The sequence below is a fragment of the Gadus macrocephalus genome, chromosome 8, assembly GCF_031168955.1.
Source record: "Gadus macrocephalus chromosome 8, ASM3116895v1".
In the NCBI taxonomy this organism is placed as follows: domain Eukaryota; kingdom Metazoa; phylum Chordata; class Actinopteri; order Gadiformes; family Gadidae; genus Gadus; species Gadus macrocephalus.
Window position 1 is genome coordinate 12,032,129 of NC_082389.1, and position 25,381 is coordinate 12,057,509.

A 25,381-nucleotide genomic window follows, 5' to 3' on the forward strand; every position below is an offset into this window, starting at 1 on the left:
CACCTTAAGCAGGTTAGCAGCTAGCGCTATGCTAGCAGCTAACTACACATGACTTGACACGTGATGAATGAGTGAAGCTTCATTGTAATAACATGGACAACTGAGTATGAAATGTTACGGCTCTCTGGGAACATATGGTTATTGCCTTAATGCTTTCTTTAAGCCAACTCAGTCCTCACAAATTTGATCAAAATCTCACTCTCTCATTTTATGTTTTTCCTGTCACTGTGTGTGTGTGTGTGTGTGTGTGTGTGTGTGTGTGTGTGTGTGTGTGTGTGTGTGTGTGTGTGTGTGTGTGTGCGTGTTTGTGTGTGTGTGTGAGTGTGTGTGTGTGTGTGTGTGTGTGTGTGTGTATGTGTATGTGTGTGCATGCACGCGTGTAAGCACTGCCAGGTTAAAAAGGGTGTATTGCCGCCCAAAGAGCTGTAGCCTTTTAGGTTACGGCCGTGAAGAGGTCGTTGTCATGACGACCTGTGATGTTGATTATATATCAGACAGGACGCCACAACAACACAACTCGTTAGCAAGTATTCAGCCGAGACAATGCAGCTGTTATTCTGACTATAGAACTATAACGTAGTCTGGCTTCTGTGTATGTGTGCGGATCTCTCTGTGCACAATGTGTTTGTATATGAGTTTGAATTCTCCATGCATATGTGCGCGTGCGTGTGTGTTCACTGTTTCTATATCCCTGTTTGTTAAAGAGGCCTACATGTATGAAGAAAACAGCCACTGGCTTTACAAACAGGAATCTAAAGCACGCAACATATCTAGTAGAGTTCTGTGCTCCATTTTTGTGCCTCGCTCACCAGGAAGTGCCTCACTCAGCCACTATAATGCATCAATGGCAGCTGCCTGTCTGTCTGTTTGTCTGTCCTCATGTCTATCTCCAGGAACAAAAGTGGATAGTGGAATACACACAGAAAATAAATACATTAATAAATATCGTTTTTAGTTGAGAGTTGAGTCTCTGAATTATTATTTTAGTGCCTATTCTTGCTGCCATTGCACCTGAATTTGCTGTCTGGGACCAACACAGTTCCATCTCATCTTATCTTCTCAACCCAAAGGATACACAGCGATGATGTGCATCTTACCTCTCAAAGCATTTTAAACCTATGGCCAAGGCTCATTGAAACAAACAGACCATTGAGGCGCTTTTCAGAATTGACCAAGCAGTTTAAGAATGATCTTTCCTCAGAGTCTCGTCCCTAACTGTCTGTTAGCGCAAACCACAACGCACAGAACCAAATACAGGCGGAACAGTACACAGCACCACAGCTACGCTACGCTAGCTTGCTGCAGAAGTGGTATGCAAGGAGGCCTATGAGAGTGTCAGTAGAGATAAGCTCTGACGTCAACGCTGGTTGTCCTGGTGACTGGAATGTGCAGATTCAAAGCGACTCGTCTGATTCTCGGCCTTAATGGGTTAGCCACTTAGCTAACTCAGTCGCTAATTACCTAGCTAGCCTTTAGCGTGTTGGGGCAAATTACTATGATTTGTCCATAGAGACAAAGGGGAGAAAGATGTGGTGTACTAGTCTAAGAGAGTGAATGCTTGTGACTGAGAAAATGGTAAATAAAGTGTAATATAGAGCTTTAGGGAACTAGTATATCTGCACCTGAGCAGCAGTGGAACTGGGGTCAAAGTTCAGAAGCTCAAAAACTGTGACTAAAAGGTGACTGAGGTGTCTGAGAAAATGTTTGCATGGAGTACAGTGAGAAGAATAAGGACTGGTTATATATGGATTTACTGTATCTAGTCTAGTAGACGTATGTGAAATGACTCCCCCGTGGACAGTGTGAACATGCACACAAGTCAGGAGTTAAAGGGGTACTGTGGAAGATATTTAGAGGGTGTTTTGTTTAAACCTACTTGTTAGTTGTTTAAGTGAGTAGAAGACAGTGGTACCAGAAACAGGGAAACACAGATAAACAGGATGTGTTTCGTCCCTACTGCAGAGGAGAGTGAAAGGTCAATCGAAGGTCACCACAAGGTCAAACGGTGGGAGGGGTTTTAGCAGAAGCTGGCAGGTGGACCCTCCCAGAGAATCACTATGAGGCGATTGGTCGGTTCGGTGCTGCAGTGGGCGGGATGAAGGACCGTGGTTGGTTGGTTGGTTGTCTGTAGGCAGGAGGGCAAGCGCAGTTTTCCCGCCAAAAGGTTAACCACCATTGAGACTCAATCTTAAGAAAGAAACAGTAGAAAATAAACAGGAGGGAGTTAGCGTTAGGGGGTAATTGGACTGAAGGAAAGAAGCAAGAAAGATAAAAAAGGGGAAATAAATTAAACTTATTTTTCACGTAACACTCTTCAACAATACATTATTGATGTTTAGTCGTACAATATATGTCTGTGTGTGTACGTGTACATGCCTGTGTGTGCTATCTTACTTGTCTCAGTCATTTGTTTGTTCATGCTAAGGGGCTGATTCAGTCCGTCACCCCCAAAAGGTGTGCTGGGCATGGGCTCCTTCACCCCGTTCTCCTTGGCAACGCTTCCCGGGGCCGCCCCGGCCTTGGCAACACTTCCTGGTCCTGTCGTCGGGGCTGTGCTTGGGGAAGTGGATGCTTTGTTCTCAGCTTTCTCCTGCACAGGGAAGCATGTTAGCTAACAGACAGGCCTATACTGTACAGTATATCATTCAAATAACATAAATAAATATATGCGTATATATACAATTTATATAAAATACCATAACGTAAATTATCATTTCATATCAAATATGAACCAAAGACAGGGAGAAGGACGGGTACTACTTCTAAACCTAGTGGCAGAAATCGGACAAAGCGTTTGGACTTAGTACATGGCAGACTACCAGCACAGTCGCTCTATATCCTAACAGTACTGAATGGACCCGCTGCAGCCCTCACCTTGTGCCCGTTGGTGGCTCCGCTGCTCAGCGGGTCCAGTCCCACATTGTCCAGGGAGCCGATCTTGGACTTCGCCTTGATACTCATTTTATGAGACTCAATCTTCACGTCGCCACCGCCTGCATTTGAAAATAGGAATTGAGAATAGATGAGTCCAGATGATAAAGTATATCTCAACAGAAGGGGAAAGGAGAACGGATGGGAAGAGAGAAGAGGAGAGGGGAGAAGAGAGAAAAGATCTTTTCCTATCTTCCCGTCTCCCCTCCCCTCCCGAGGTGAGGAGAGGAGGGCATGGCTGACCTGGCTTATGTTTGATGTTGTCCTTGGAGCCACATTTGGAAGTCACCTTGCTCAGGTCAACCTTCCTGTTCAGAATCTGCACCTAAGCAGAATAGAGAGAGAGAGAGAGAGAGAGAGAGAGAGAGAGAGAGAGAGAGAGAGAGAGAGAGAGAGAGAGAGAGAGAGAGAGAGAGAGAGAGAGAGAGAGAGAGAGAGAGAGAGAGAGAGAGAGAGAGAGAGAGAGAGAGAGAGAGAGAGAGAGAGAGAGAGAGAGACACACACACACACACACACACACACACACACACACAATAGATATAGTTCACTCGTTCACAAGGACGTCCCACACTCATTGTATCACGGTTTCAGGAATCACATCAAATCCTGTTCGGCTCGCATTTTGTTACGAATCGTAAGTTAGCCGACGCAAATGTTAATGAGGGCGTCGGGCCGGCGAGCGTATCATGTGGGCCATGACATCATGTGAGCGATCGCGTCATGTTAGCTCGGCAAGCTACAAGAAAGGGCGAAGGAGGAACCAGCACCGCAATGGACGGGATCAACTGGAAGTGTTTAATTTAGTTTGGCTTAGCACAGGGTCTTTTTAATGTGCGCATGATAGGGTTGTTTCTGGGTGAAGGCCCTTGAGGTGGGGCTGAGATGCAATGCTCTAATGTTGACCTAGTTCTCCACCTTCACATCCTAACTCAGAGCGGGTTGAAAATGTCCTCAGTTTCTGCATAGATGCCTTGCACTCCTACCCTTCGCTGGAATCAAGAATCCTTCTTCTGTGTTCCCTCTCAAGGGTGAACAAGTGTTTTGGCCCTTTAGAGGGCTTAGAACGTCAAATAACTTGGGCGCGTGGAGCCCTTTGAGACTCTCATTAAGGGCTGTGCAAACCCCATTGACTTCCTTGACTTTAATTCAAGCCTTAGAAAAACCACGGCTTCACAAAGGATTCTAAGTTTATTTCTGGCCAAAGCACGTTTATGCAAAGTCTTTATTAAAAAATGCTAATTCGACCCTCAGGCCAACTTGTCAGGTATGCATACTCATGTCAGAGTGTGCTAATAATGAGCTAATGATAAAAATAGACATGCCCTTCACTGTCAGTGAATAAATGCAACCCGGGCAGCGGGGCGATCGGAGCTAAAGCTAATTCCGGCTGAGGGAGTCTATGGGAATGTGCCAGAGTCTGCCTCCAGCTCTGCCTCTACTTACGTTGCCCCCCCCGGGGACATGTTTGATATTGTCCTTGGAGCCACAGCGAGACGTGATGTGACTGAAGTCCAGCTTTTTGTGCACTATCTGAACCTACAGACAGACAGACAGACGTGCCGACACGACAGACACACAGACAGAACAGAGCAAGCAGGTGTAAAAGGCAGACAGACATGGCCACGAGACAAGCAGACAGACGGAAAGGAAGAAAGAAAGAAAGAAAGAAAGAAAGAAAGAAAGAAAGAAAGAAAGAAAGAAAGAAAGAAAGAAAGAAAGAAAAACAAAACAGTGCAGTGAAAAGAGCAGGTCAGCCAGGTTACGTTAATAGGAAAACAGTAGCACGTATGGAAGAGATTTTGTCATTAAATTCCACCTAGAACTAATGGGTTGAATGGCGTTCATCTCAGAAACCCCTCTTAGCCTATCACTAGATTCCATCATGAGGTTATGACGTAATAGTCAGGATTTATTCAGATTAAGTCTGTATATGCAGCTTTTTTAATATCCATTGGTTTAATATAGTAGCAGAAGCATTTAATTTGGCCTAGGGCCATCGAGAGGCAAGATTAGAAGGAAATAAAACATAAATACTTAAGCTATGGAGCTTTACAAGCACTGTGAGGAAATTACTTTAGGGAGCTTCTTATACCATATCTTTCCAGATATGGTACAAAAAGGTATTCAGTAAGCCCATAAGAAAAATGCTAAGCATAGATGTAGACAAAAGCAGTACATTAAAGATAGATAACGTTAAAATATTGTAATGACACTCCAGATTAAACCAATTTAATAACAACACATCTCTTCCATGAACAAAGATGAGAGGAGAGGACAGAAAGAAGGGCCGGGGCTGGGAGACAGAGAGACCTAGTGGTGAGACAGGGTACTGCACACAGCACAGCTGGGGTAGAGCCAATCGCATATAATCGACGTGCCGAATCCATAGCAACGTGTACAATGGATCCGCGCCGGAGGACAGGTGGGGGTGGTGGGGGGGGGGGGGGGGTAGCATACCTCCAATGAAACAATTCCAGAAGCCCTCTTTTCTCCCCTCTGTCCTGGCGCACTCGCTCACTACCTCAAAAGGACCATGTGCATAAACCAAACCACCAAACAAACACCTCTACAGGCCCCTTTGTCTGCATTGAGGGAGGACAGGGTGACCTTGAAGTTCTGTGAAGGGCATGTCCTTAAGTAGATGGGGTTTCTGCACAGAACCCAGTCTGATCGGAGAACCCGCTGACATTGTGAGCCCTGAGTGCTGTTCCTTTGAGTGTGTGTGATTGGTCAGGGGGCTGCCTCCCTGCTAGACGACCCACGGCGAACACAGAAAAGCGGGTTCGCTGTTCGCTCTCTCTCTGCTGCCGCGCTAACCACGCCTCCAGGATGAAACGCGCAGGTGGTGACGCAAGTGCTACAGACTCAAGGGATGAGTCACCCGACTTGTTGCATGACAACGCACACAGCCACACGCACACAAACTCATGCACTCAATTACACACACACACACGAGCACTCAAGTGCGCTTGCACACATATAGCGGCAACAATGGTTTGCGAATTGAATTGAGATCTGTTTGATTTTCGATTGCTGTTGTTTACGTATTTCCTTCCATCTAACATGGCCTGATGTGAAATCCGTCTTGAATCCTCATAGCTGCTTTTGATTTGGCTCACCTCAAAGGTTAATTCAAAGTTAAGCGTTGAATTGAGTAGGAAAGCGTTGAATTGAGTACTACTATGATACTTTTATTTTACCTAGATATAACCTACACATACTCCACAACAATATATTAATAATACTCTTTTTAATAATACTCTTTTTTCAAACATTTTGAGTATAACTCCACTCAGATTATTTTTGTATTTCTGGCCCTTAATGTATGATGTGACGATGATATGAAAACGAAAATAATACTAGTATAATAATGAGTTAGTTGATAGTGAGATAAATTTAATAATGTTACAGAACCTGATGTTTTATGAATTCCCGAGGGATAATGTACCATGTTGTTACCATGTGACGAAAGTGTCAGACAGCATGTGCATCCGGATATATTAAAAGAGTTGACACAGGAACTACCCTGTGTTTTACTGTGCATTTGAAGAATTCAACTCTTGACTCATGAATCAATATCAATGGCTGGCATGCTCTTACCTGTCAAACCAATATCTACACAATGAGGGCATGGAGGCCGTTCTTGACGGGTCTGAGCTGACACATCACGAGGGTGACGGTGTTGAGGATGCAGATGTGTGCTTTGACGTGTACTGTGGCTGCGCTTTGTACTGTCATGCGAGGGAGATGCAATGGAAACAAGTCTGTTGTCAGGTCCTGGGTGGCCAGGTGCATCATGGTCTTTGAAGTGTCGGTAAGGTGAGGTGAGTGAGTAAGGGGAGTAAGTGTTGTTCTTGTAGTTCTGGGCAGTGTTGTTGTTACATTACAGCAGAAGGTTATGTAATTATTGAGCGTTTGCTGAACGGCTTGTTAAGTGGCATATAGTAATGTAATTACTGGGAGCATGCAAGCAGAATTGCTTTATTAATGTACTTAAAATAATGCAAGTATGCTATGTGGATTTCTAGATGGCGTATGGTAATGTACCCACTACACAATGGGCGTAGGCTAGCCGTGTTAAAAGCAATGAATGGGTAATTGCTGGGGATATTGCTGCTAAGGTCATTAGCAGGTGTAGTCTAGGTGGATTGCTTAATATCCCCAAGTAATGTAATGCAATCAGTGTAAGCTAGGTTGATACTGCTATTGGTGGATGTTGAAACAAAGCAGCTCGAGATGGAGGTTTGCTGGGTGCAAGGATAAATGTTAAAAGGATAACATTATAAAAATAATAAAAGTGTATAGGGGTGTGGAGGGTAGGGACTCACTCTGGGCTTTGCTGCTGGGGTTGAGGAGTCAGAGGTCTTGCTGTTCTGGGTGACCTGGGGAGAAGAAGCACCGTCAATACAACCCCCAACCAATTACACACCACCACACTAGGCCTAAAAAAATTTTTTGTTTGGTTCCGGTTTCCGACCGACCCTGTCAATTTATGTGTGACCCAAATTATTTGATGAGTTTTATAAAAAAATAAAATTAAATTAAAAAAAAATATTTTTATGTAATTACGTTTTGGTACAGCACCTCTATAATTACGTTTTGGTACAGCACCTCTTCATTCTGTACAAAGATGAGCGAATTTTCTCGTTTTTAAATGAAAACAACCTACCTATCATTCGCTGCCGCTGGAAAAAATAAAATAAAAAAATAAAATAAATTCCCTACCTACCCATGACCTCAACTGACAACCAACAGGAACCAAATATTTTTTTTTTTAGGCCCTATATCGGGTTCGGGTTATAGGGAGGTAATGGCTCAATAGCAGCAACACTGATGTTTATCAACTGCGAGCCAATCAGAAATAGGGATGTATATCAACAGAACCATTCAAAGAGAATTAAAGAGAATTTAGTGAACTTAAGGACCAATCAAAAGAAGGGATGGTGACATCAATCGTAGCGAAGGACAGATATAACTGTCACAGACAAAGCAGGACTACTCACAAGAAGGGATGGATATACTAGTTATCAGCAGGATCAATCAAAACAAGACAAAAAAAAAGTAGATTGTGTTTGGAGAACTGCGACTCATAACACAGAGGCCCATCATTGAGCTTATACTATAAACCAGACTAAGTCAGAGGACTGCAAGGTTATGCATTATACTACTTTCACCTTGACAGAGACCAGATGCAGCGGCGACAGGAGCAGCCATCACAGGTTATGAAGATGGAGTGTGATGTTCAAATTAGCTTCTCAAAATACATTTTCATACGTAGTTGATATTGAATACGTCTGTGTATTCAAGGTGCTCAGCTACCTGGCTGTGAACCTCTCTGTCACACGCCTCACAGTCCTTCACATCGCCCCCCATGAGAGAAAAGGTTAGGTGTCACTTTGGATCGCTAACACATGCTGGCTGTCTGCCCTGCCATTTCAGGGTGTCCCTCGTCCACACTATGGGGGGGGGGGGGGGGGTCACTGGACCTTAACCGGGGGGCGGTTGACCTTAGATGGAGAGAAGGTTGCAGCAAAACGAAAAAATCATGCAGACTCACTGTGTGTGGGTCAGTGTGTGTGTGTGGGTCAGTGTGTGTGTGTGTATGTGTCTGTGTGTGTGAGACAGGGAGAGAGAATGAGCTACAGATGTTGACATTGACATTTGGTATGTGTGCGTGTTATTCTGTGAGGAATAGAAGCAGCAGGTGGAAGGCGAGAAGAAGTCGAGAGGCGATATACTGAGAGAGCGAGAGCCTGGATGAGAGAGAGAGGAAGAGCAGTAGAGAGAGTGAAGGAGAGAGACTGGATGAGAGAGAGGAAGAGAAGTAGAGAGAGAGTGAAGGAGAGAGACTGGATGAGAGAGAGAGGAAGAGCAGTAGAGAGAGAGTGAAGGAGAGAGACTGGATGAGAGAGAGGAAGAGAAGTAGAGAGAGAGTGAAGGAGAGAGACTGGATGAGAGAGAGAGGAAGAGCAGTAGAGAGAGTGTGAAGGAGAGAGACTGGATGAGAGAGAGAGGAAGAGCAGTAGAGAGAGAGTGAAGGAGAGAGACTGGATGAGAGAGAGAGGAAGAGCAGTAGAGAGAGAGTGAAGGAGAGAGACTGGATGAGAGAGAGAGGAAGAGCAGTAGAGAGAGAGTGAAGGAGAGAGACTGGATGAGAGAGAGAGGAAGAGCAGTAGAGAGAGAGTGAAGGAGAGAGACTGGATGAGAGAGAGAGGAAGAGCAGTAGAGAGAGAGTGAAGGAGAGAGACTGGATGAGAGAGAGAGGAAGAGCAGTAGAGAGAGAGTGAAGGAGAGAGACTGGATGAGAGAGTGCGAGAGAGGGGAAGAGCAGTAGAGAGAGAGTAAAGGAGAGACGGACTGAGCGACAGAAAGAGACTGAGGGAGTGCTGTAAAGACAGGGAGGGAAGGAGAGAGAGTGTAGATAAGAGATAGAGAGCATCTTAAATTTAACTGAATAATGTATGGCTGACACATACATAAAGAGATACATGCAGACAGACAGAGAGACGGACAGACAGACAGACATGGAGAGAGACAGACATACAGACACACAGACAAGACAGACAGACGGAGAGACAGACAGACATACAGAGAGACAGACACACAGACACACAGGCAAGACAGACAGACGGAGAGACAGACAGACATACAGAGAGACAGACACACAGACAGACAGACGGACCCATTGTCCCTTCGCTATCTCTCTCTCGGTCGACCTACAAGAAACCCACCCTGGTGAATATGGGGGGTCCGGCCAATCACAGCGGTGGATGCCACCATCTTCCCACCCCTTCAACTACCTCACTCATCCCCCCCACCCACCGCCCGGCTGTCCCCCTGCTGGCCAGGCGGTCCTTATGGTTGTGGTTGTGGATGCGGTGTGTCTCCTACCTTGCCTCCCCCGGGCTGGTACTTGATGTTGTCGGTGGAGCCGATCTTGGAGCGGATGTTCTTCAGGTCGGGGGTGGGCGTGTTGAGGGGCCGGGGGGTGCGGGGCGGGCGGGGCGCGGCCGCCGCCTTCTTGTCCACGGGGGTCTGCTTGGGCACGGGGGGCTTGGTCAGGGTCCGGCGGCGGTGGGACAGCTCGCCGTTGGAGGCGGCGGCAGCGCCCTGAGTCGGGGAGGGGGAGGGGCCCGGGGCTGGACGGGGGCGGGGACGGGGAGCTGGACACAGAGAGACAGACAGACAGACAGACAGACAGACAGACAGACAGACAGACAGACAGACAGACAGACAGACAGACAGACAGACAGACAGACAGACAGACAGACAGACAGACAGACAGACAGACAGACAGACAGACAGACAGACAGACAGAGAGAGAGGAAACAGTTGGCAAGGTTAACATTTGAATCCTTCATTCTGATTGGAACATTGCACGCATCACACATCTCAATTATGTTCTAAAATGCTACAGAACAGAATAGCTCTGTAAATAGCATAAATGTCACACTTATACTGGACTCTACAAATAGAACGGCTGTCAGCCGGCACATCACGCTGTGTGGAGAGAGAGAGGGAGAGGGAGAGGGAGAGGGAGAGAGAGAGAGAGAGAGAGAGAGAGAGAGAGAGAGAGAGAGAGAGAGAGAGAGAGAGAGAGAGAGAAGCTACCTGTGGTCTTAGGGGTGGCAGCTTTCTTGGTGTCTGCGGCTTTGCCCTCAGGCTTGTCCACCTTGTTACCTGTTAGGTGGAGCAGAGACAACAGTTCGGTATTACGCAGGAACGCGAGCTACGTCAATGTCTCCCCTCCCCCTCCCTGTTGTGTGTGAAGAGGTCTGATGTCAGACCGGGGTCCAAATGGAGAAAAAGATCCATAGTCCTGTGTTCCTTCTGCTTCGATCGGAGGAAGCTTAAATAACAACGGCTAAATGGAACCCCCCCCAACCCCTCCGCCCCCCCAGGGAGAAATTCAGTTATTACAGCGGCTAAAAATAGCCGATGGCGGTAATAGAAATATTGATATAGCGATATAGTTTGTGGGCCGAAAGTTATGGGGAGTGTCTCACTCATAACTCTGGGGTCCCCTGGAGGTCGGCTGTGACTCATAACCACTTTAGGAGCTGTGAGGCGCACGGCTGTGCACGTTAGGCGTATGTGTTGGATGTGCACGTTGGGGGTGTGCACGTTGGGTGCATGTGTTGGATTTGCACGTTGGGAGTGTGCACGTTGGCGCATCTGCACGTTGGGGGTGTGCACTTTGGTGGATGTGCCAATTGGGGTGTGAACGTTGGTGGATGTGCACGTTAGCCGTGTGCACGTTGGTGGATGTGCACGTTGGAGCTCTGCAGGTAAATGCTGGCAGCGTACGATTCTCTCACTTGTATTTTTTTTAACCAATACACTGACCTTCCTTTCTTTGAAGTCAACAGAGACCGACTGCTTAATTTGAATTTAGATTAGCTGGGAAACAAACACGCACTACATATTTGTATTCTCTGAAAAAAAACTAACAGTTTTAAACCACCCGGAGTACAATTTGAAGGCAACAGCATCATAGCAGATGAAGAGAAGTATGTATACACCTACAAAATATACTATAAAAAAAACATAAAAAAATTATACGAATAATTCTTTGTGAGTGCTAAGGCGTAAATATCCAAAATGAGTGTGCGTAGATATATATATAAATATACAGCAGAAAGAGCAGTCGAGTGATTCACCCTGGCTGCTAGCGTAATGAAATGATGCGTGAACAAAGTGAAAGTAAAACTGCTGTTCGGCCAACACAGGGGTGAGGCTGAGTCATGCAGCTCTGGGGCTCGGAGACGAGGTGCGAGATTCGTCACCATATGTGGGGAAAAGAACCCAATAAGAGGCTTCACAACACACAGTCCCAGTGGAACCTCGAGGCTAACGACCTGTTCTGCTGCTCAGGGCCGACGCTGTTAAATCATTTCTATGCCTGATCTGGCTCTGAGTCTAGCTAATGGGTTATATCTCAAATTAGCCACTATTAGCCACAGCTAATGTCTTTGAAGTAAGCGTTGGTTTTCATGCTCCCAGTTGTAATCGCCCCATTCTATTTTTAGGAGCAGCAGGTAGCAGCCATGGACCAACGCTAGGTCGGACAGTGCCTTGCATAAGAGCACTGGCGGGAGTGATTACCAACCTTGCCTAAGAGAACCCAAGGCATGCAAACCTTAACCAATCTAAGATAAGATGAGTTGAGACAGGCTCAAATAAGTCACGCTTAAATTAAACAAAGCGAGCCAAGCCTAACAACACAACCATGTGTAACCCAATATAACCCAAACTCATGAACATACAAAGTGTACCGTTAGTATCTTACCTGGGGAGGCGGGCTTATTGACGCTCGCACGGGGAGTGGGCGTGGCCTTTGGCACAGCTGGGCGTTTCTCGGCTGTGCTGTTGTCTGGAGTCTGTGGCACAACACGAAACGAGAGGAGGCAGCATCGGCGTGTCAGTGGTGTGTGTGTGTGAGTGTGTGTGTGAGTGTGTGTGAGTGAGTGTGTGTGTCTGAGTGTGTTTTGTGTCCTTCCAAGTACAAGGTTGGACCACGTACAAACCTCTAACGGCCACTGTGAGCTGCTGCCTCTGATGACTGTTGGCTTCATCTGTCATTATTTCTGTGTTTGGTATTCATGTGTGACTCACCTTGGCAGCCTTCTTGGCCGCAGTAGGAGTGGTCGCCTTGGTACCGGGGCTTTTTTTATTGGCCGAGGCGGTGGTGGGGGAGGGGCGCTTGGCCGAGCTGGCCTCACCATTGGTCGAAAGTGTGGATGGGCGGGATTTGGTTGCGTTTGGTTTGGCCGACCCCGCGTCAGGCTGGTGATGGTGTCATGTTAAGCATGCGATGGCACAGGACGGAGAGAGAGAGAGAGAGAGAGAGAGAGAGAGAGAGAGAGAGAGAGAGAGAGAGAGAGTTTCAAAAAGAGAAGAGGGAAGAGGAGGGAAGAAAAAGGAAAGGATGGAAGAGAAAACGAGAGAAAAAGAACAATGGAATAGATGAGAGTGGCATCATGAAGATTGGAGCCAGCAACACATCCCAAGATCAACGTAATATATCACACAAAAAATTATACTAATGGGTGGTAAATCATAAAATTATCTTGATAGCAGCGGTTCCAATGTTGCATCGTGGGTAAATTATAAAATTATCTTGATAGCAGCATTTCAAATGTTGCATCGTGGAGATTATGATTCTTGAAAAGATTTTCAAGTATTGCAGTCTATCTACAAATAAAAATTGACATCTCTCTCTCTCTCTTTCTCAGCAGAAGCATTGTGTGGATGGAGGTGAATTATGTCCTTGTCTGTCTTGATTTTCTCTGAAATCAACTTCACCTAATTCCTCTGAATACACGTGTCTGCCTGTGCGTGTGTTTGCCTTTGTGTGTGTGTGTCTCTGTGTGTGTGTGTGTGTGTGTGTGTGTGTGTGTGTGTGTGTGTGTGTGTGTGTGTGTGTGTGTGTGTGTGTGTGTGTGTGTGTGTGTGTGTGTGTGTGTCTGTGCCTACCTGCCTGCCTGTGTGTATTAGCCTCTCTTGATCCAAGAGTGTGCACGTGTGTGTGTGTGTGTGTGTGTGTGTGTGTGTGTGTGCTGTGTGAGTGCATGAGTGTGTGTGTGCGTGTGCATGCAAATCTCTCTCGTCCTTTACCTTGTTCTTCCCATTGGGGCTGGGCAGACCCTTAGCAGCGGTGGGAGACTTGGCCACGGCCTTCCCCCCCTTCTCCTCTTTTTCCACCTTCTTCTCCTCTCCCTTCTTCTTCTCCTCCTCCTTCTCATCTTTGTTGGTCTTCTCCGGCTTGTCCTTCTTCTCGCCCATCTTCTCGCCCATCTTCTCGCCCATCTTCTCGTTCCTGTCCAGGAGCGACTTCTCTGCCTTCACCGCCTCCTCCTCCTTCAGGATCTTCTCCGACTTCAGGCCCTTGTCCTGGAGCTCCTGTTTCTGCACCTCCTTCTCCTTCTCCTTCTTGTCGTCAACCTTCTCCTGCTTGTCCTTGTTGTCTGGTTTCCCTGGAGGGAGAGAAGCCCAAGGGGAGGTTTAATGGTCAGGCCCCATGAGAATCTCCCATGATGCATCATGTGCATGAGCCACCACCTGCGTCACGTCACGTACGCCCAGCTCAACCTGCGAGACTGATGTATTGCTATTTTTTATGAAGTTATTTTCTTCAATTTACTTTCCTTCTCCCACACGCACACACACCTTTACACACACAACACGCGCGCGCGCACACACACACACACACACACACACACACACACACACACACACACACACACACACACACACACACACACACACACACACACACACACACACACACACACACACACACACACACACCTACTCACACACCCCGACATACAAACACACACATACACACACACAAACAACATCATCACATATTTCATCGCCTCACTCATTTAAAGTCAGACCCGAAAAGGGAACCATAAATATTTTTTGAACACTATTTATGACCTATTTATGACTTCCCAGTGCTATCTGTGCTGCAAGACTTTCCATCTGACCCAGGCAGGAAAAAAAACTTTCCCAGAGCTACACACTCATGCCCAAACAGCCAGGCACAGGCTGAGCGACACAGCACTAAAAGGGTGAGCTGGCGGTCAGGGAGGGTTGTTGGTTGGATACCCAGGGGCTAGTGAGCTAGGAGTGTGGGCATGGGTGAGACTGGCAGGGACGTGAGGTCACGTGGGCAGATGGGAGGCCGAGGTGGGAGGGCGAGGAGAGATGAGGGTTAGGCAGACTGGGGGGGATGAGGATATGAAAATGTAGGACACACAGGGTTTAGACTAGAACAACAACAACAAGCACTGCAGACAGAGTGGAACAAGCACTCGTTTCCTTTCTGAGTACTGCATTAGAGTGACCTCAAATGTTTCGGATTTTCTATTCGCTGTTCAGTCATTTAGAGCAGACGCTTTTAGCCACAGCGACCGGTGGCTTTCAGACACACAGTAAGAAGTAAGAAGAAGGTAGGGGGGGTTGGGGATGCTTAAAGGTAGCACTGCAGACATTGGTGGTCGAACCCACGACCTTAACCACTACTGCTCTCCTGCGGCTGCCCCACCTACCGGTTCACCAATGGATGTGTGATTGCATACAGGCAGGGTGCAAAGGGTCAAAATGGCTGGTGAATGTTCAAATGGGACCAGAAAGTCATTTGCTTCCTGATAAGCCCACATGGAACCACTGTACACCTCAACAACAGAAGAACGCCTCAACATTTGTAAGCCGAGACTTGCAGAAAGCCCTCTCCGGGTAGGGACGATTACACAAGTCGAACACCTCCCTCCAGCCCCCAAAGACGAACCTCACCTCCCTAAATGGGGACATCCCAGCAGCTCCAACATTAAGACTGCGAAACAGAGCTCGCGACCATGGGTCAACCCTGGCGCTGCTCTCTGTTGACAGCGAGCAGCGCCAGAGGAGACCTGGACCATGGACACTATACCGGCCCAGCGTTGTGGAATGACGAGGGGAAGCACACTCTGACGTAAGATACGAAACAAGACCAACCACTCAATAGACGACCATGTTTTTTTTTGGGCCGGTGAGTGAGGAGAATCCCCCCCAACCACTTGTGTATCTCACTGGGGTTTGGCTGGTGGTGGCTGGTGCTAATTGTGTGCGCCACGTACACAGGGGTTGTGATGTTGGGAGGATGTTGGAACTCCCCAAGGTGGCTCAGGGACTCAGTAGGCCCCTGGATGGCCCCCGTGTGGCCCCTGTGCCCTTGGTTACATCGACTACGCTTCCTCTGTGCCCCCGCACAGGACACAGCACCAACACCCACGTCACTGTGTCATTAGGGGTGGGATGTTATGTGAAGGTATATGGATCCCAAAGTAGAACCAAACATAGAAAGAGAAGTAAATAATGAATATATCATTATATAAAACAGATGGGACGAAAGAATCAGATCAAATCTATATTTAATAAAAATAGAAATACGATGGGATACATATACAGCCATTATTAAATGAACTACATAGCATTATCGCTTTTATTTCTATTACTATTATAAAAATAAAAGGCACATTATGTGATTATCATGGTGATTATTATGGTACTACTGGTAGTATATTAATATAACTGATACTGCTAATATATTGATAGAACATGTACGACTAATATACTACTATTAGAGACTTCTGAGACTAATATATTTATAGAACATGTATGAACTATATACTAATAGTACAGACTACCGCAAATATATGAATATAACATGTATGAATTACATAATACTAGTACAGACTACTGCTTATATATTGATAGTACATGTATGACCTATATACTAATAGTACAGACTACTGGTGATATATTGAAAGTAGTACTTATATAATATTAGTACCGGCTACGGGACCTGGTAATATATTGATAGAACATGTACGGCTGCAGCCCAAGCCAGACAGATGTGTTGATCCGTCATGCTGGTGCTCATATCAGAATTCCTCCAGCCACTATCAGCAGAACCATGAGTCATCCAGACGAGAACTACTGGCTCTCTCACACACACACACACACACACACACACACACACACACACACACACACACACACACACACACACACACACACACACACACACACACACACACACACACACACACACACACACACGCACACACACGCCACACACACACACACACACGGATGAACGCAGACTCACAAGCACATAGCCTCATGCACACACGCATGCACACACAAACACACACACACATTCACACACACACACACACACACACACACACACACACACACACACACACACACACGGACACAGACACGCACACGGACACAGACACACATGCTCACATGCTTGCACACATGTACGCACACTCACAAATGCATGTGCGCACACACCACAAGAAAACACACACAAACATGCATGTCCGCACACTCACACATGCATGAGGGCACACACCACACGCACATACTCACACACAAAAGCTGTACCAGCTTTAGACACAATATAGACCTGTATCTGCAGAAGCACACTGCAACACAATGCTGCTAGCATCCAGCTTCCATCCCCCCCCCCCCCCCCCCCCCCCGACACACACACACACACACACACACACACACAGAGACAATGTTTCTTGCCTTTCTCATGCATGATATCTGTACACACGCCTCTGGACTGCAACTAATACAGTGCACACACTACATTACCCAAGGACACCGCCATCTGTGGCTTCCTAGCTTGTTTCCTCGTGACAAACACTGCAGATGGATCGATAGGTGGAGGGGTCGATATTGACCTATCAGAACCATTCAGTTGACCTTGCAATGGACAAGCTCATAACTGAATTACATGACTCTATGGGGACTTGGTAGAGATAGAGAGCGAGCGAGAGCGAGCGAGAGAGAGAGAGAGAGCGAGAGCGAGAGAGAGAAATAGGTGGGGAGATCTTAACCTCAATTTATTCCAGTTATGATAACCAGTATATTTCCTGTCCATATAAAATTGCTAGTTTTTTATTGTATTCGTTTAGCTGCATGTGGGCAGATTGAAATTTAAAAACAGGTTCACGTCACTGCAAAAAACACACATGTGCCCACTCATATACGCACAGGCAAATGCACACACGTGTGCTCACATACACACACACACACATACACACCGACACAGACAGCGTGCCAGAAATAGCAAGTCTATATTTGAAAACAGCCACTCTCTGATCAATGTTTCTGTTCTCCCTCACAACCAGAGACTGTGAAACACAGCAAGACAGATGGGGAGAGAGAGAGGTGGATACAGAGACTGATATATATATAGATAAATATAGAGCCAGATACTGTATAGATAGATAGATAGATAGATAGATAGATAGATAGATAGATAGATAGATAGATAGATAGATAGATAGATAGATAGATAGATAGATAGATAGATAGATAGATAGACAGACAGACAGACAGTCAGATGTATTCCTAATCAACTGACCTAAATGCTACCCTAGCGGCCTACAAAGGTCACAGCAAGGTTTCCCGTGGAGCGTGAATAGAGGGTCGATACAGCACCACAGTGATCTAAACCCTCAACACTGAACCCCGCGCTTGGCGGAACCCAAGACCTCCACCATCTCTACACCTCAAATGTCGCCTCCGTGCACAGTCACACTCCTACAACGCATCCATCCCATCCATGCCTCTATGCTGCCTCATTTGAATTGAACATTGTGCGGCTGGCACATTTGGAGTGTCGTCGTTTGCATTGCGTGACATCAAATTGCGCTGTAGCGTAATTGAAATGTCTCCTGAAGCTTAACGTTTGCACCTATTTCCATCGCTCTCTCCACGCCCACTAAACCTCTAAGGTCTCATCCAACGAGGGGCCCCGCTGGGGGCCACTTTCGACACCTACCCGCCATGTTGGGCCAATTGCTATGGAAACCGTTGACGGGCGGGACGACAGAGGGCGGGACAGGAAGTAGCACGCTGGTCTCGCAGCTGCCGTCGTGCCTCCGGGGGGGCGGGGACGAGGGCATGGCGGCGGGCCCCGCCGTCAGCTGGAACGGCATCATGCTCGCCATCGCCATGGAGACGCCGCCGGCCGCACGCTCGTCGGAGACGGTGAACGAGCGGCGCACGGCCGCGTGGGGGGGGTGGGGCCTGGTGGCCGCCGACCCCGGGGACCCCGGCGAGCCGCTGGCGTTGCCGGGCGACGGGTAGGACTCGGCCACCATGCTGGGGACGGCAAGGTGGGAGCAGTCGGACATGGCGCGCCGCACCGTTCCGCGCTGGGGGAGCTCCCGGGGCGGGGCCTCCGTGCCGGACCGGCACCTCCCCGGCGCGGCCGGGCCCTCGGCCTCGCGGCCCGCCGGCTCCGTCCGGACGGGGCCCCCCAGTCCGGCCGGCGTCCCGTCGGTGTTCTGGAAGCCCGGCGATCCCAGGGACGGGCGTCCGGAGGCGGGGTCCTGGTCCGGGGGGCCCAGAGACGGACCCGACGCCAGAGGCTTCTGCGGACCGGCGGCGAGGAGGAGGCCCTGGGAAGGTAGGAGGGGTGTCCCGGGCCAGGTGTCAGGGGAGGGCCCGGAGGGGGACGGCGAGAACGGAGACGAGGAGGAGAACGAGCGAGGGCTGCTGGGGCTTTGTCCCGCGCTCCCCAGCGACAGCCCTGCACCGCCCACCCCCAACCCCACCCCCGAGCCCCCACCACGACACCCTCCCACACCGCCGGCTCCTCCTCCTAGCCCCGCCCCCTCCATCTTCAGCGCCCCGGGGCCCGTGCCGGGCCGCGGCACGCCCCACGGCCCCGAAGACCCAGGAGGCCCCTCTTTCCCGCCGGGGCCTGGGCTCCACTCCCCCCCCGTCAGAGTTATCTGGGGCCCCACCACGGCGTCCGGGCCGACCTTAACCTCCAGCGAGCTCCGCTGGGCGGCAGCTGCTGCCGTCTGGGCCTGGCGGGGGCTCTCAGGGTGCCAGGCGGACGGGGGGGCCGCAGGGGCAGAAGGAGGAGGAGGTGTCCGGCAGGGGGCGGCTGGGAGGCAGGGGGGGGGTGAGGCGGGGCGGGTGGCGGCGGCGCTGGGGTTGGAAGGCGGATGCCCAGCTGAGGCAGGTGGATACCCGCCCAGGCTGCTGCTGCTGCCGCTGCCGCCGCTGCCATGGTGGCTGGCCATGCCTGGCTGCTGGACGTGCGAGCCAGAAAGAAAGGACATCTTCTCTCTCCCGTCTCTCTCTCTCTCTGCCTCAAGTTGCGCTCACTTGTGGATCCGTTTCTTTCCCTCAAAGCTTCCCTTGTCTTCTCTGGTCTCGTCGACCTGCTCTTTACCCCCCCCCTGTGTCTCCGACTCCGTCTCCGTCTCTGCTCCGTTCCTTGAGAACGTTTGAAGTGTTACTCCTCTGGCTGCCTCCCTGCTCCCTCACCTCAGCTGGCTGGTTGTTTTCCCTCCCCGGCGGTCCGGATCAGAGCGCGCGTCCCCGGAGAGCAGGCATGGCATCGGTATCCAAGGTACGAGCGGGTTGAAGCGCAGCGGCGGACGCGCGGCGGCGATGCGTGGAGGAGGTATCCGCAAAGACGCGCGTGTGTTCTCCGAGGCGTGCACGTGTGTTGGAGTGCGTGAGGTGCATGTGCACGAGCAGTGCGGTATGTGTCTGTGCGTCTGTGTGTGTGTGTGTGTGTGTGTGTGTGTCCGTGTGAGACAGAGAGACAGAGTGTGTGTGTCTGGTCTTCTCGGCTTCACTCTGAGCACAGCACCGATCAGCTGTGGGGCTAAATTGCACATCGCTCCCTCCCTCCCTCTGTCGCTCTCTCGCTCTGTTTCTCACTCACTCTCTCTCCCTCCCCTCCCTTTCTCTCTCTCCCTCTCTCATTCTCTCTCTGGGTCTCTCTCTCTCTTTCTCTCTCTGTGTCTCTCTCTCCCTCTGTCTCTATCCATCCCCCTCTCTCTCTCTCTTGCTCTGTATGTGTGTCTCTCTCTCTCTCACGCTGTAGCTCTCTCTCTCTCTCTCTCTCCCCCCTCTGACATCACAGTCAAATGACAACCTTGAATATTCTCTCATTCGCTGGACAAAAATCTCAGCTGCTAGATTCGGGCAAAACATGCACAACAAAACACATGCATGTCCAAACACACACACAATCAGGCACACACTCACTAACACAAACACACACACACACACACACACACACACACACACACACACACACACACACACACACACACACACTTGCACGCAAACCCACACATGCAAGTGCACACACTAACACAAATCAATGATGGCCACCAAACAACATCCTCTACACAGGAAGATGATTGTTGTTGTATTGGTTTTTAATTGATTGTGACCTGTTTTTGATTCATTATGAATTAATGAATAACCATTATCACTATGACTCCCTGCATCACTATTTAGATTGGTTCTACTCCATCAGAAAACATGTAGGGGAAGGACACCAAATTGTCCACTATGCTAGTTGGCTAGCAGGCTTAGCCGCCCTCCTGTTGCATTTGTGTGGTGCATTGTAACTCCTAGCTAGGCTAGAATCCCATCTCGCTCTTGTCTCATCTCTCGCAAAGGGAGAGCTCATCACTTCCCTGTTGATTTGTGTCACAATGATACAAATCAACAAACTCCCATCATGCATCTGTTAAGCGGTGTGGACGTGACCCCACTGGTACCCGGGTTGTCATCGTCCATTATGCTGACTCCATCTCATAAAAGGACAGCTTAACACACACACATGCAGAGGCTCGCAAACACACACACGCACACACAGACACACACATGCATAGGCTCACAGACACACACACACATGCATAGGCTTGCAGACACACATACACACACACAGACACACACATGCATAGGCTCACAGACACACACACACATGCATAGGCTTGCAGACACACATACACACAGACAATCGCACACATGCTTAGGCTCGCAGAATCACACACACACACACACACACACACACACACACACACACACACACACACACACACACACACACACACACACACACACACACACACACACACACACACTCCCAGACACAAACACACACATACACGTTTACAGGCACAAAGGCACATACACACACAAAACAACAACCCAAATTAATTGACAAGAGTACCCTGTTCTGCTTCAATGATAATGATTGAACATTATTACATAATCCTCCATAAACAATGCATTCACTGTACTCTCTCTCTCTCTCTCTCTCTCTCTCTCTCTCTCTCTCTCTCTCACACACACACACACACACACACACACACACACACACACACACACACACACACACACACACCACACACACACACACACACACACACACACAAACACTTAGAGAGCAATATACAGGGACACAGAGAGGGAGTGTGAGAGATAGAGAGAGAGACAGAGACAGAGACAGAGACAGATAGAGAGAGGGAGAGCGAGCGGATGTTTCCGGTGTGTCTTTGACCTCGATGGACCAAAGAAAGGCAAACCTTATGCAAGCTTTCCCCCACCGTTTATCTGATGAATGAAGCCAAGCTGACCCCTTAGAGACAGGTTAACACAAGAGGTGGGGTTGGTGGCTTCATCAACTTTTTAGTCGCCCCTGAATAGTTATTTGAAGATGTCTAGACCTCTCGCAATATATTAGATAATATATTATGTATTATGTTTTATGTTCCATTCCTGTGATGAATGGGTTATTTATATGGAGGAATATATCAAATTTTGGCATGCAGAAAAGGTATCCTTTAAAAAGAGTTCAGATTGGTTCTCTGGTTTTGTATCTAACGGAGGATTACTATTTTTCTCAACCGACTGATGCAAGAGAAAGGCATCTCACTGTATATTTTTCATAAACACTCACAGACACACACAAACACAATCACACACATATACAGACAAACACACATAAACCCACTACACTACACTTAACTAAACAGCAGCACACACATGCTCACAACCTCTATATTTCACTGATTTCTGAGTCGATGATTTGAGTTACCATGACATGCTGTGCACCTTGCACTGTGTCCAGTATAGTTAGAAGGTGGGCTTTAATATAAAAAGTGTTGAACAGATTAGTGCTGTCTACTCATTATGTTACATAATACAGGTAGGTCACCTGAAATGCCTGCAGCATCATGACGGTGAACTTCCAACAAAGTAAAGTAAATAGCAGTACAACTTTTAATAATAGTGCAATCTATGAGGTAATGGTTCATCCTCTGTAGGCAGTCAGGCTATGCAATCATTAGGGAGATGATAGCCCTCTATTCTGGATTGATGCAGATACCAATGCAAAACATTAATTAAATAGATATTTTTCTGGTTTGGACAGGTTAATGCAGAGGAGAGGATGAGGGGGAAGATATAGGAAGTGAACCTGGAGCAGAACATATGAATAGGTGATCTGACCACATAATCCGGTCTGTAGAGAGGAAGTCAAAATGTTATATCGATTTATATTTATGTACATACAATTCTTTAAAAGTCCCAGCCACCTGCCTGGCCACTGACAGTTATGAACGGAACTGGAGACGGTCCAAAGAGCCGTTCTAGAACACATGTGGTCAGAACACAGTGGGTCTGGGTCTGGTGTTCTGGCTGTGAAGACCAGAACACCAGACCCAGAAGACACCAAGGTCACAGACACTCCTGCACCTGTGAGGCAACATACGGACACACCCACACAAACCCACGCGCCACACCCACCCACCACACGCCACGCACATACGCACGCACACACACACACACACACACACACACACACACACAAACACACATCCTCACACACATCCACACACACAAACATATCCACACCCACACCCACACAACCACACCCACACACACACACACACGCACAAGCACACCAAGTTGTTTTTGAAACAGCTGTTGACGATGGATAGAGACCAAGGTACAAGGGGGAGGGGGAGGGGGGAGGAAGATTAGGTTAGAGAGAAAAAGGAGGGGAGGAGGGAGAGCGAGAAGGACGAAAGAGAGAGAGGGATATAGAGAAGGAGGGAGGGAAGTAGAGAAGGAGGATGGAGGGAGGGAGCTGGAGGAGGAAGCTGCAGCTGGTGGGCAACAGGGTTGGTTGGAGGATGAGGGGGAGGAGGGGGGGGAGGGAGAGGGGGAGGAGGAGTTGGATCTTGTCAGGTGATGCTATTTTTACCTCCCGACCTTAGTGTCTGTCACACCAGTCCAACCTCTTCTTCCACAGCCTTTTCTCATCCTCCCTCTTCCCTCAATCTGGCTCCCAGAGTCCCTTTGTTACCACGGTAACCGCCTCCCATGTCGCCTTGGCAACCCCACCCCCATCCCCAGCCACCATTCCTACCCCCCCCCCCACACCCCCACCTCCCAGCACAACCAGGAGCCATCACCACATCACACACATGATCACGCAGACACATGGACGCGCACACATATACTCAGAGACACATCAGACACACACCGCATGCACACACACAAACATACATATACATGCACATACATAGATACACATGGCCTTTGGAGGAGGCTATAATTATGGGAGCCACTCATTACCACAGCGACGCAGGAGTCTAACTAGCAAAGAAGAGAAGTGACGCGGATAGAGGGAGAGAGAGAGAGAGAGAGAGAGAGAGAGAGAGAGAGAGAGAGAGAGAGAGAGAGAGAGAGAGAGAGGAGAGAGAGAGAGAGAGAGAGAGAGAGAGAGAGAGAGAGAGAGAGAGAGAGAGAGAGACTGGAAGAGAGGGGGGGTAGGGATGGATGAGAGAAGGAATATCTAAAGAGAACAAGAGACACAGACAAATGAGCACAGAAAGCAGCAACAGAGTGAGATAAATAGAGAGAGCAAGGTAGACGGACTCAGGGGGGAAATAAAACTTGAAAAGAGATCAGGGAGAGAGGGATTGGAATGGTGGGTGTTTGAGGGAGAGTATAGGTTAGTAGACAGACGACAGATAGATAGATGTAAAGAGGAAGTTATATATAGACCTGACCAGAGAGAGAGAGAGAGAGAGAGAGAGAGAGAGAGAGAGAGAGAGAGAGAGAGAGAGAGAGAGAGAGAGAGAGAGAGAGAGAGAGAGAGAGAGAGAGAAGAGGGCAAGTGTGATGAGACACCCAGACGGGAAGTGAAAAATAACTCTAAATAGAGATAGACGGATAGAGGGAGCAGGCCGTCAAAGGTAGGTCAGGAACAGAGAGCGAGAGCGAGAGCGAGAGAGAGAGAGAGAGAGAGAGAGAGAGAGACCGAAAAAAGACTGTGCAGACTATATTCAAAGCGAGGACCGAGGCGTCTCTGCGACAGTGTGATGTCACAGCAACACGTCTAACCAGTACTCTGAGGAGACAACCACTGCTTACCATCAGACAACAACATGTATTCGTACAAGACACAACACACTATTTGTAAGTTACTCTGGAGTTTGCAAACATTACAAAATATCTTGTGATACATAGCATAACATAGTGTAACATAAACTAATATAGATATATTAATGGCTAAAGAGACCCAACAGACACACACACTCACATGCATGCACACCAATACAAACCAAGCAGCTGGCTTAGGTTTAAACTGCATTCTTAGTAAAGGTATAGAGTTCATGTGGTGATAAGCTGCAATGCAGAGCCAAAATGGAGGATCAGTCTGGTGTGTATTGGCACACAGAGCCACAGCCCTGCGGAGCGGGCATGGAGGATCAGTTTCACTGGTCTGCTGTGCACTGTATTGGCACGTGGAGAAACTGCCCTGCAGAGCCACCATGTGGTCAGATGGACACACTGCATTTGCGATGACGTCAACTTAATGGAGCTTAATCGGGCATAAAAGCCTCTCGCGAGCGTGCAAACATATTTACGGTACTTTGCAGGACTGACTTCTTCATTGGTTTTAATCTAAAATAGTATGTGTGGGAGACACCAAGGAATAAACACATACATGATCATAAATGGGTACATTCACTAATGCAACTGGTAGGAGCCATCCCATCATCGCCCATCCCCCTCATATACAGCCTGTTCATTGCTG

General features: G+C 48.4%; 2 protein-coding genes across 2 annotated transcripts in view; both read right to left on the reverse strand.

Annotated features, from left to right (window-relative positions):
* Nucleotides 1–206: 206 nt before the first annotated feature.
* On the reverse strand, nt 207–19,544 carry LOC132462925 (nascent polypeptide-associated complex subunit alpha, muscle-specific form-like). Its single transcript, XM_060058704.1, has 12 exons — nt 18,290–19,544; nt 13,549–13,907; nt 12,547–12,717; nt 12,221–12,311; nt 10,543–10,611; nt 9,823–10,094; nt 7,260–7,313; nt 4,375–4,467; nt 3,175–3,256; nt 2,875–2,993; nt 2,395–2,590; nt 207–2,187 (listed from the first exon to the last, which is right to left on the reverse strand). The coding sequence occupies exons 1-12, from the start codon at nt 19,542–19,544 to the stop codon at nt 2,183–2,185; spliced, it is 2,766 nt and encodes a 921-aa protein (XP_059914687.1). The 3' UTR covers nt 207–2,182.
* A 3,393-nt stretch (nt 19,545–22,937) lies between these two features.
* The window catches only part of LOC132462926 (mucin-5AC-like), a 36,777-nt gene continuing 34,333 nt past the window's right edge, over nt 22,938–25,381 (reverse strand). The window contains exon 12 of the mRNA XM_060058705.1: nt 22,938–23,028. Coding sequence (XP_059914688.1) covers nt 22,938–23,028 — 91 coding nt within the window. The remainder of the gene's footprint in view (nt 23,029–25,381) is intronic.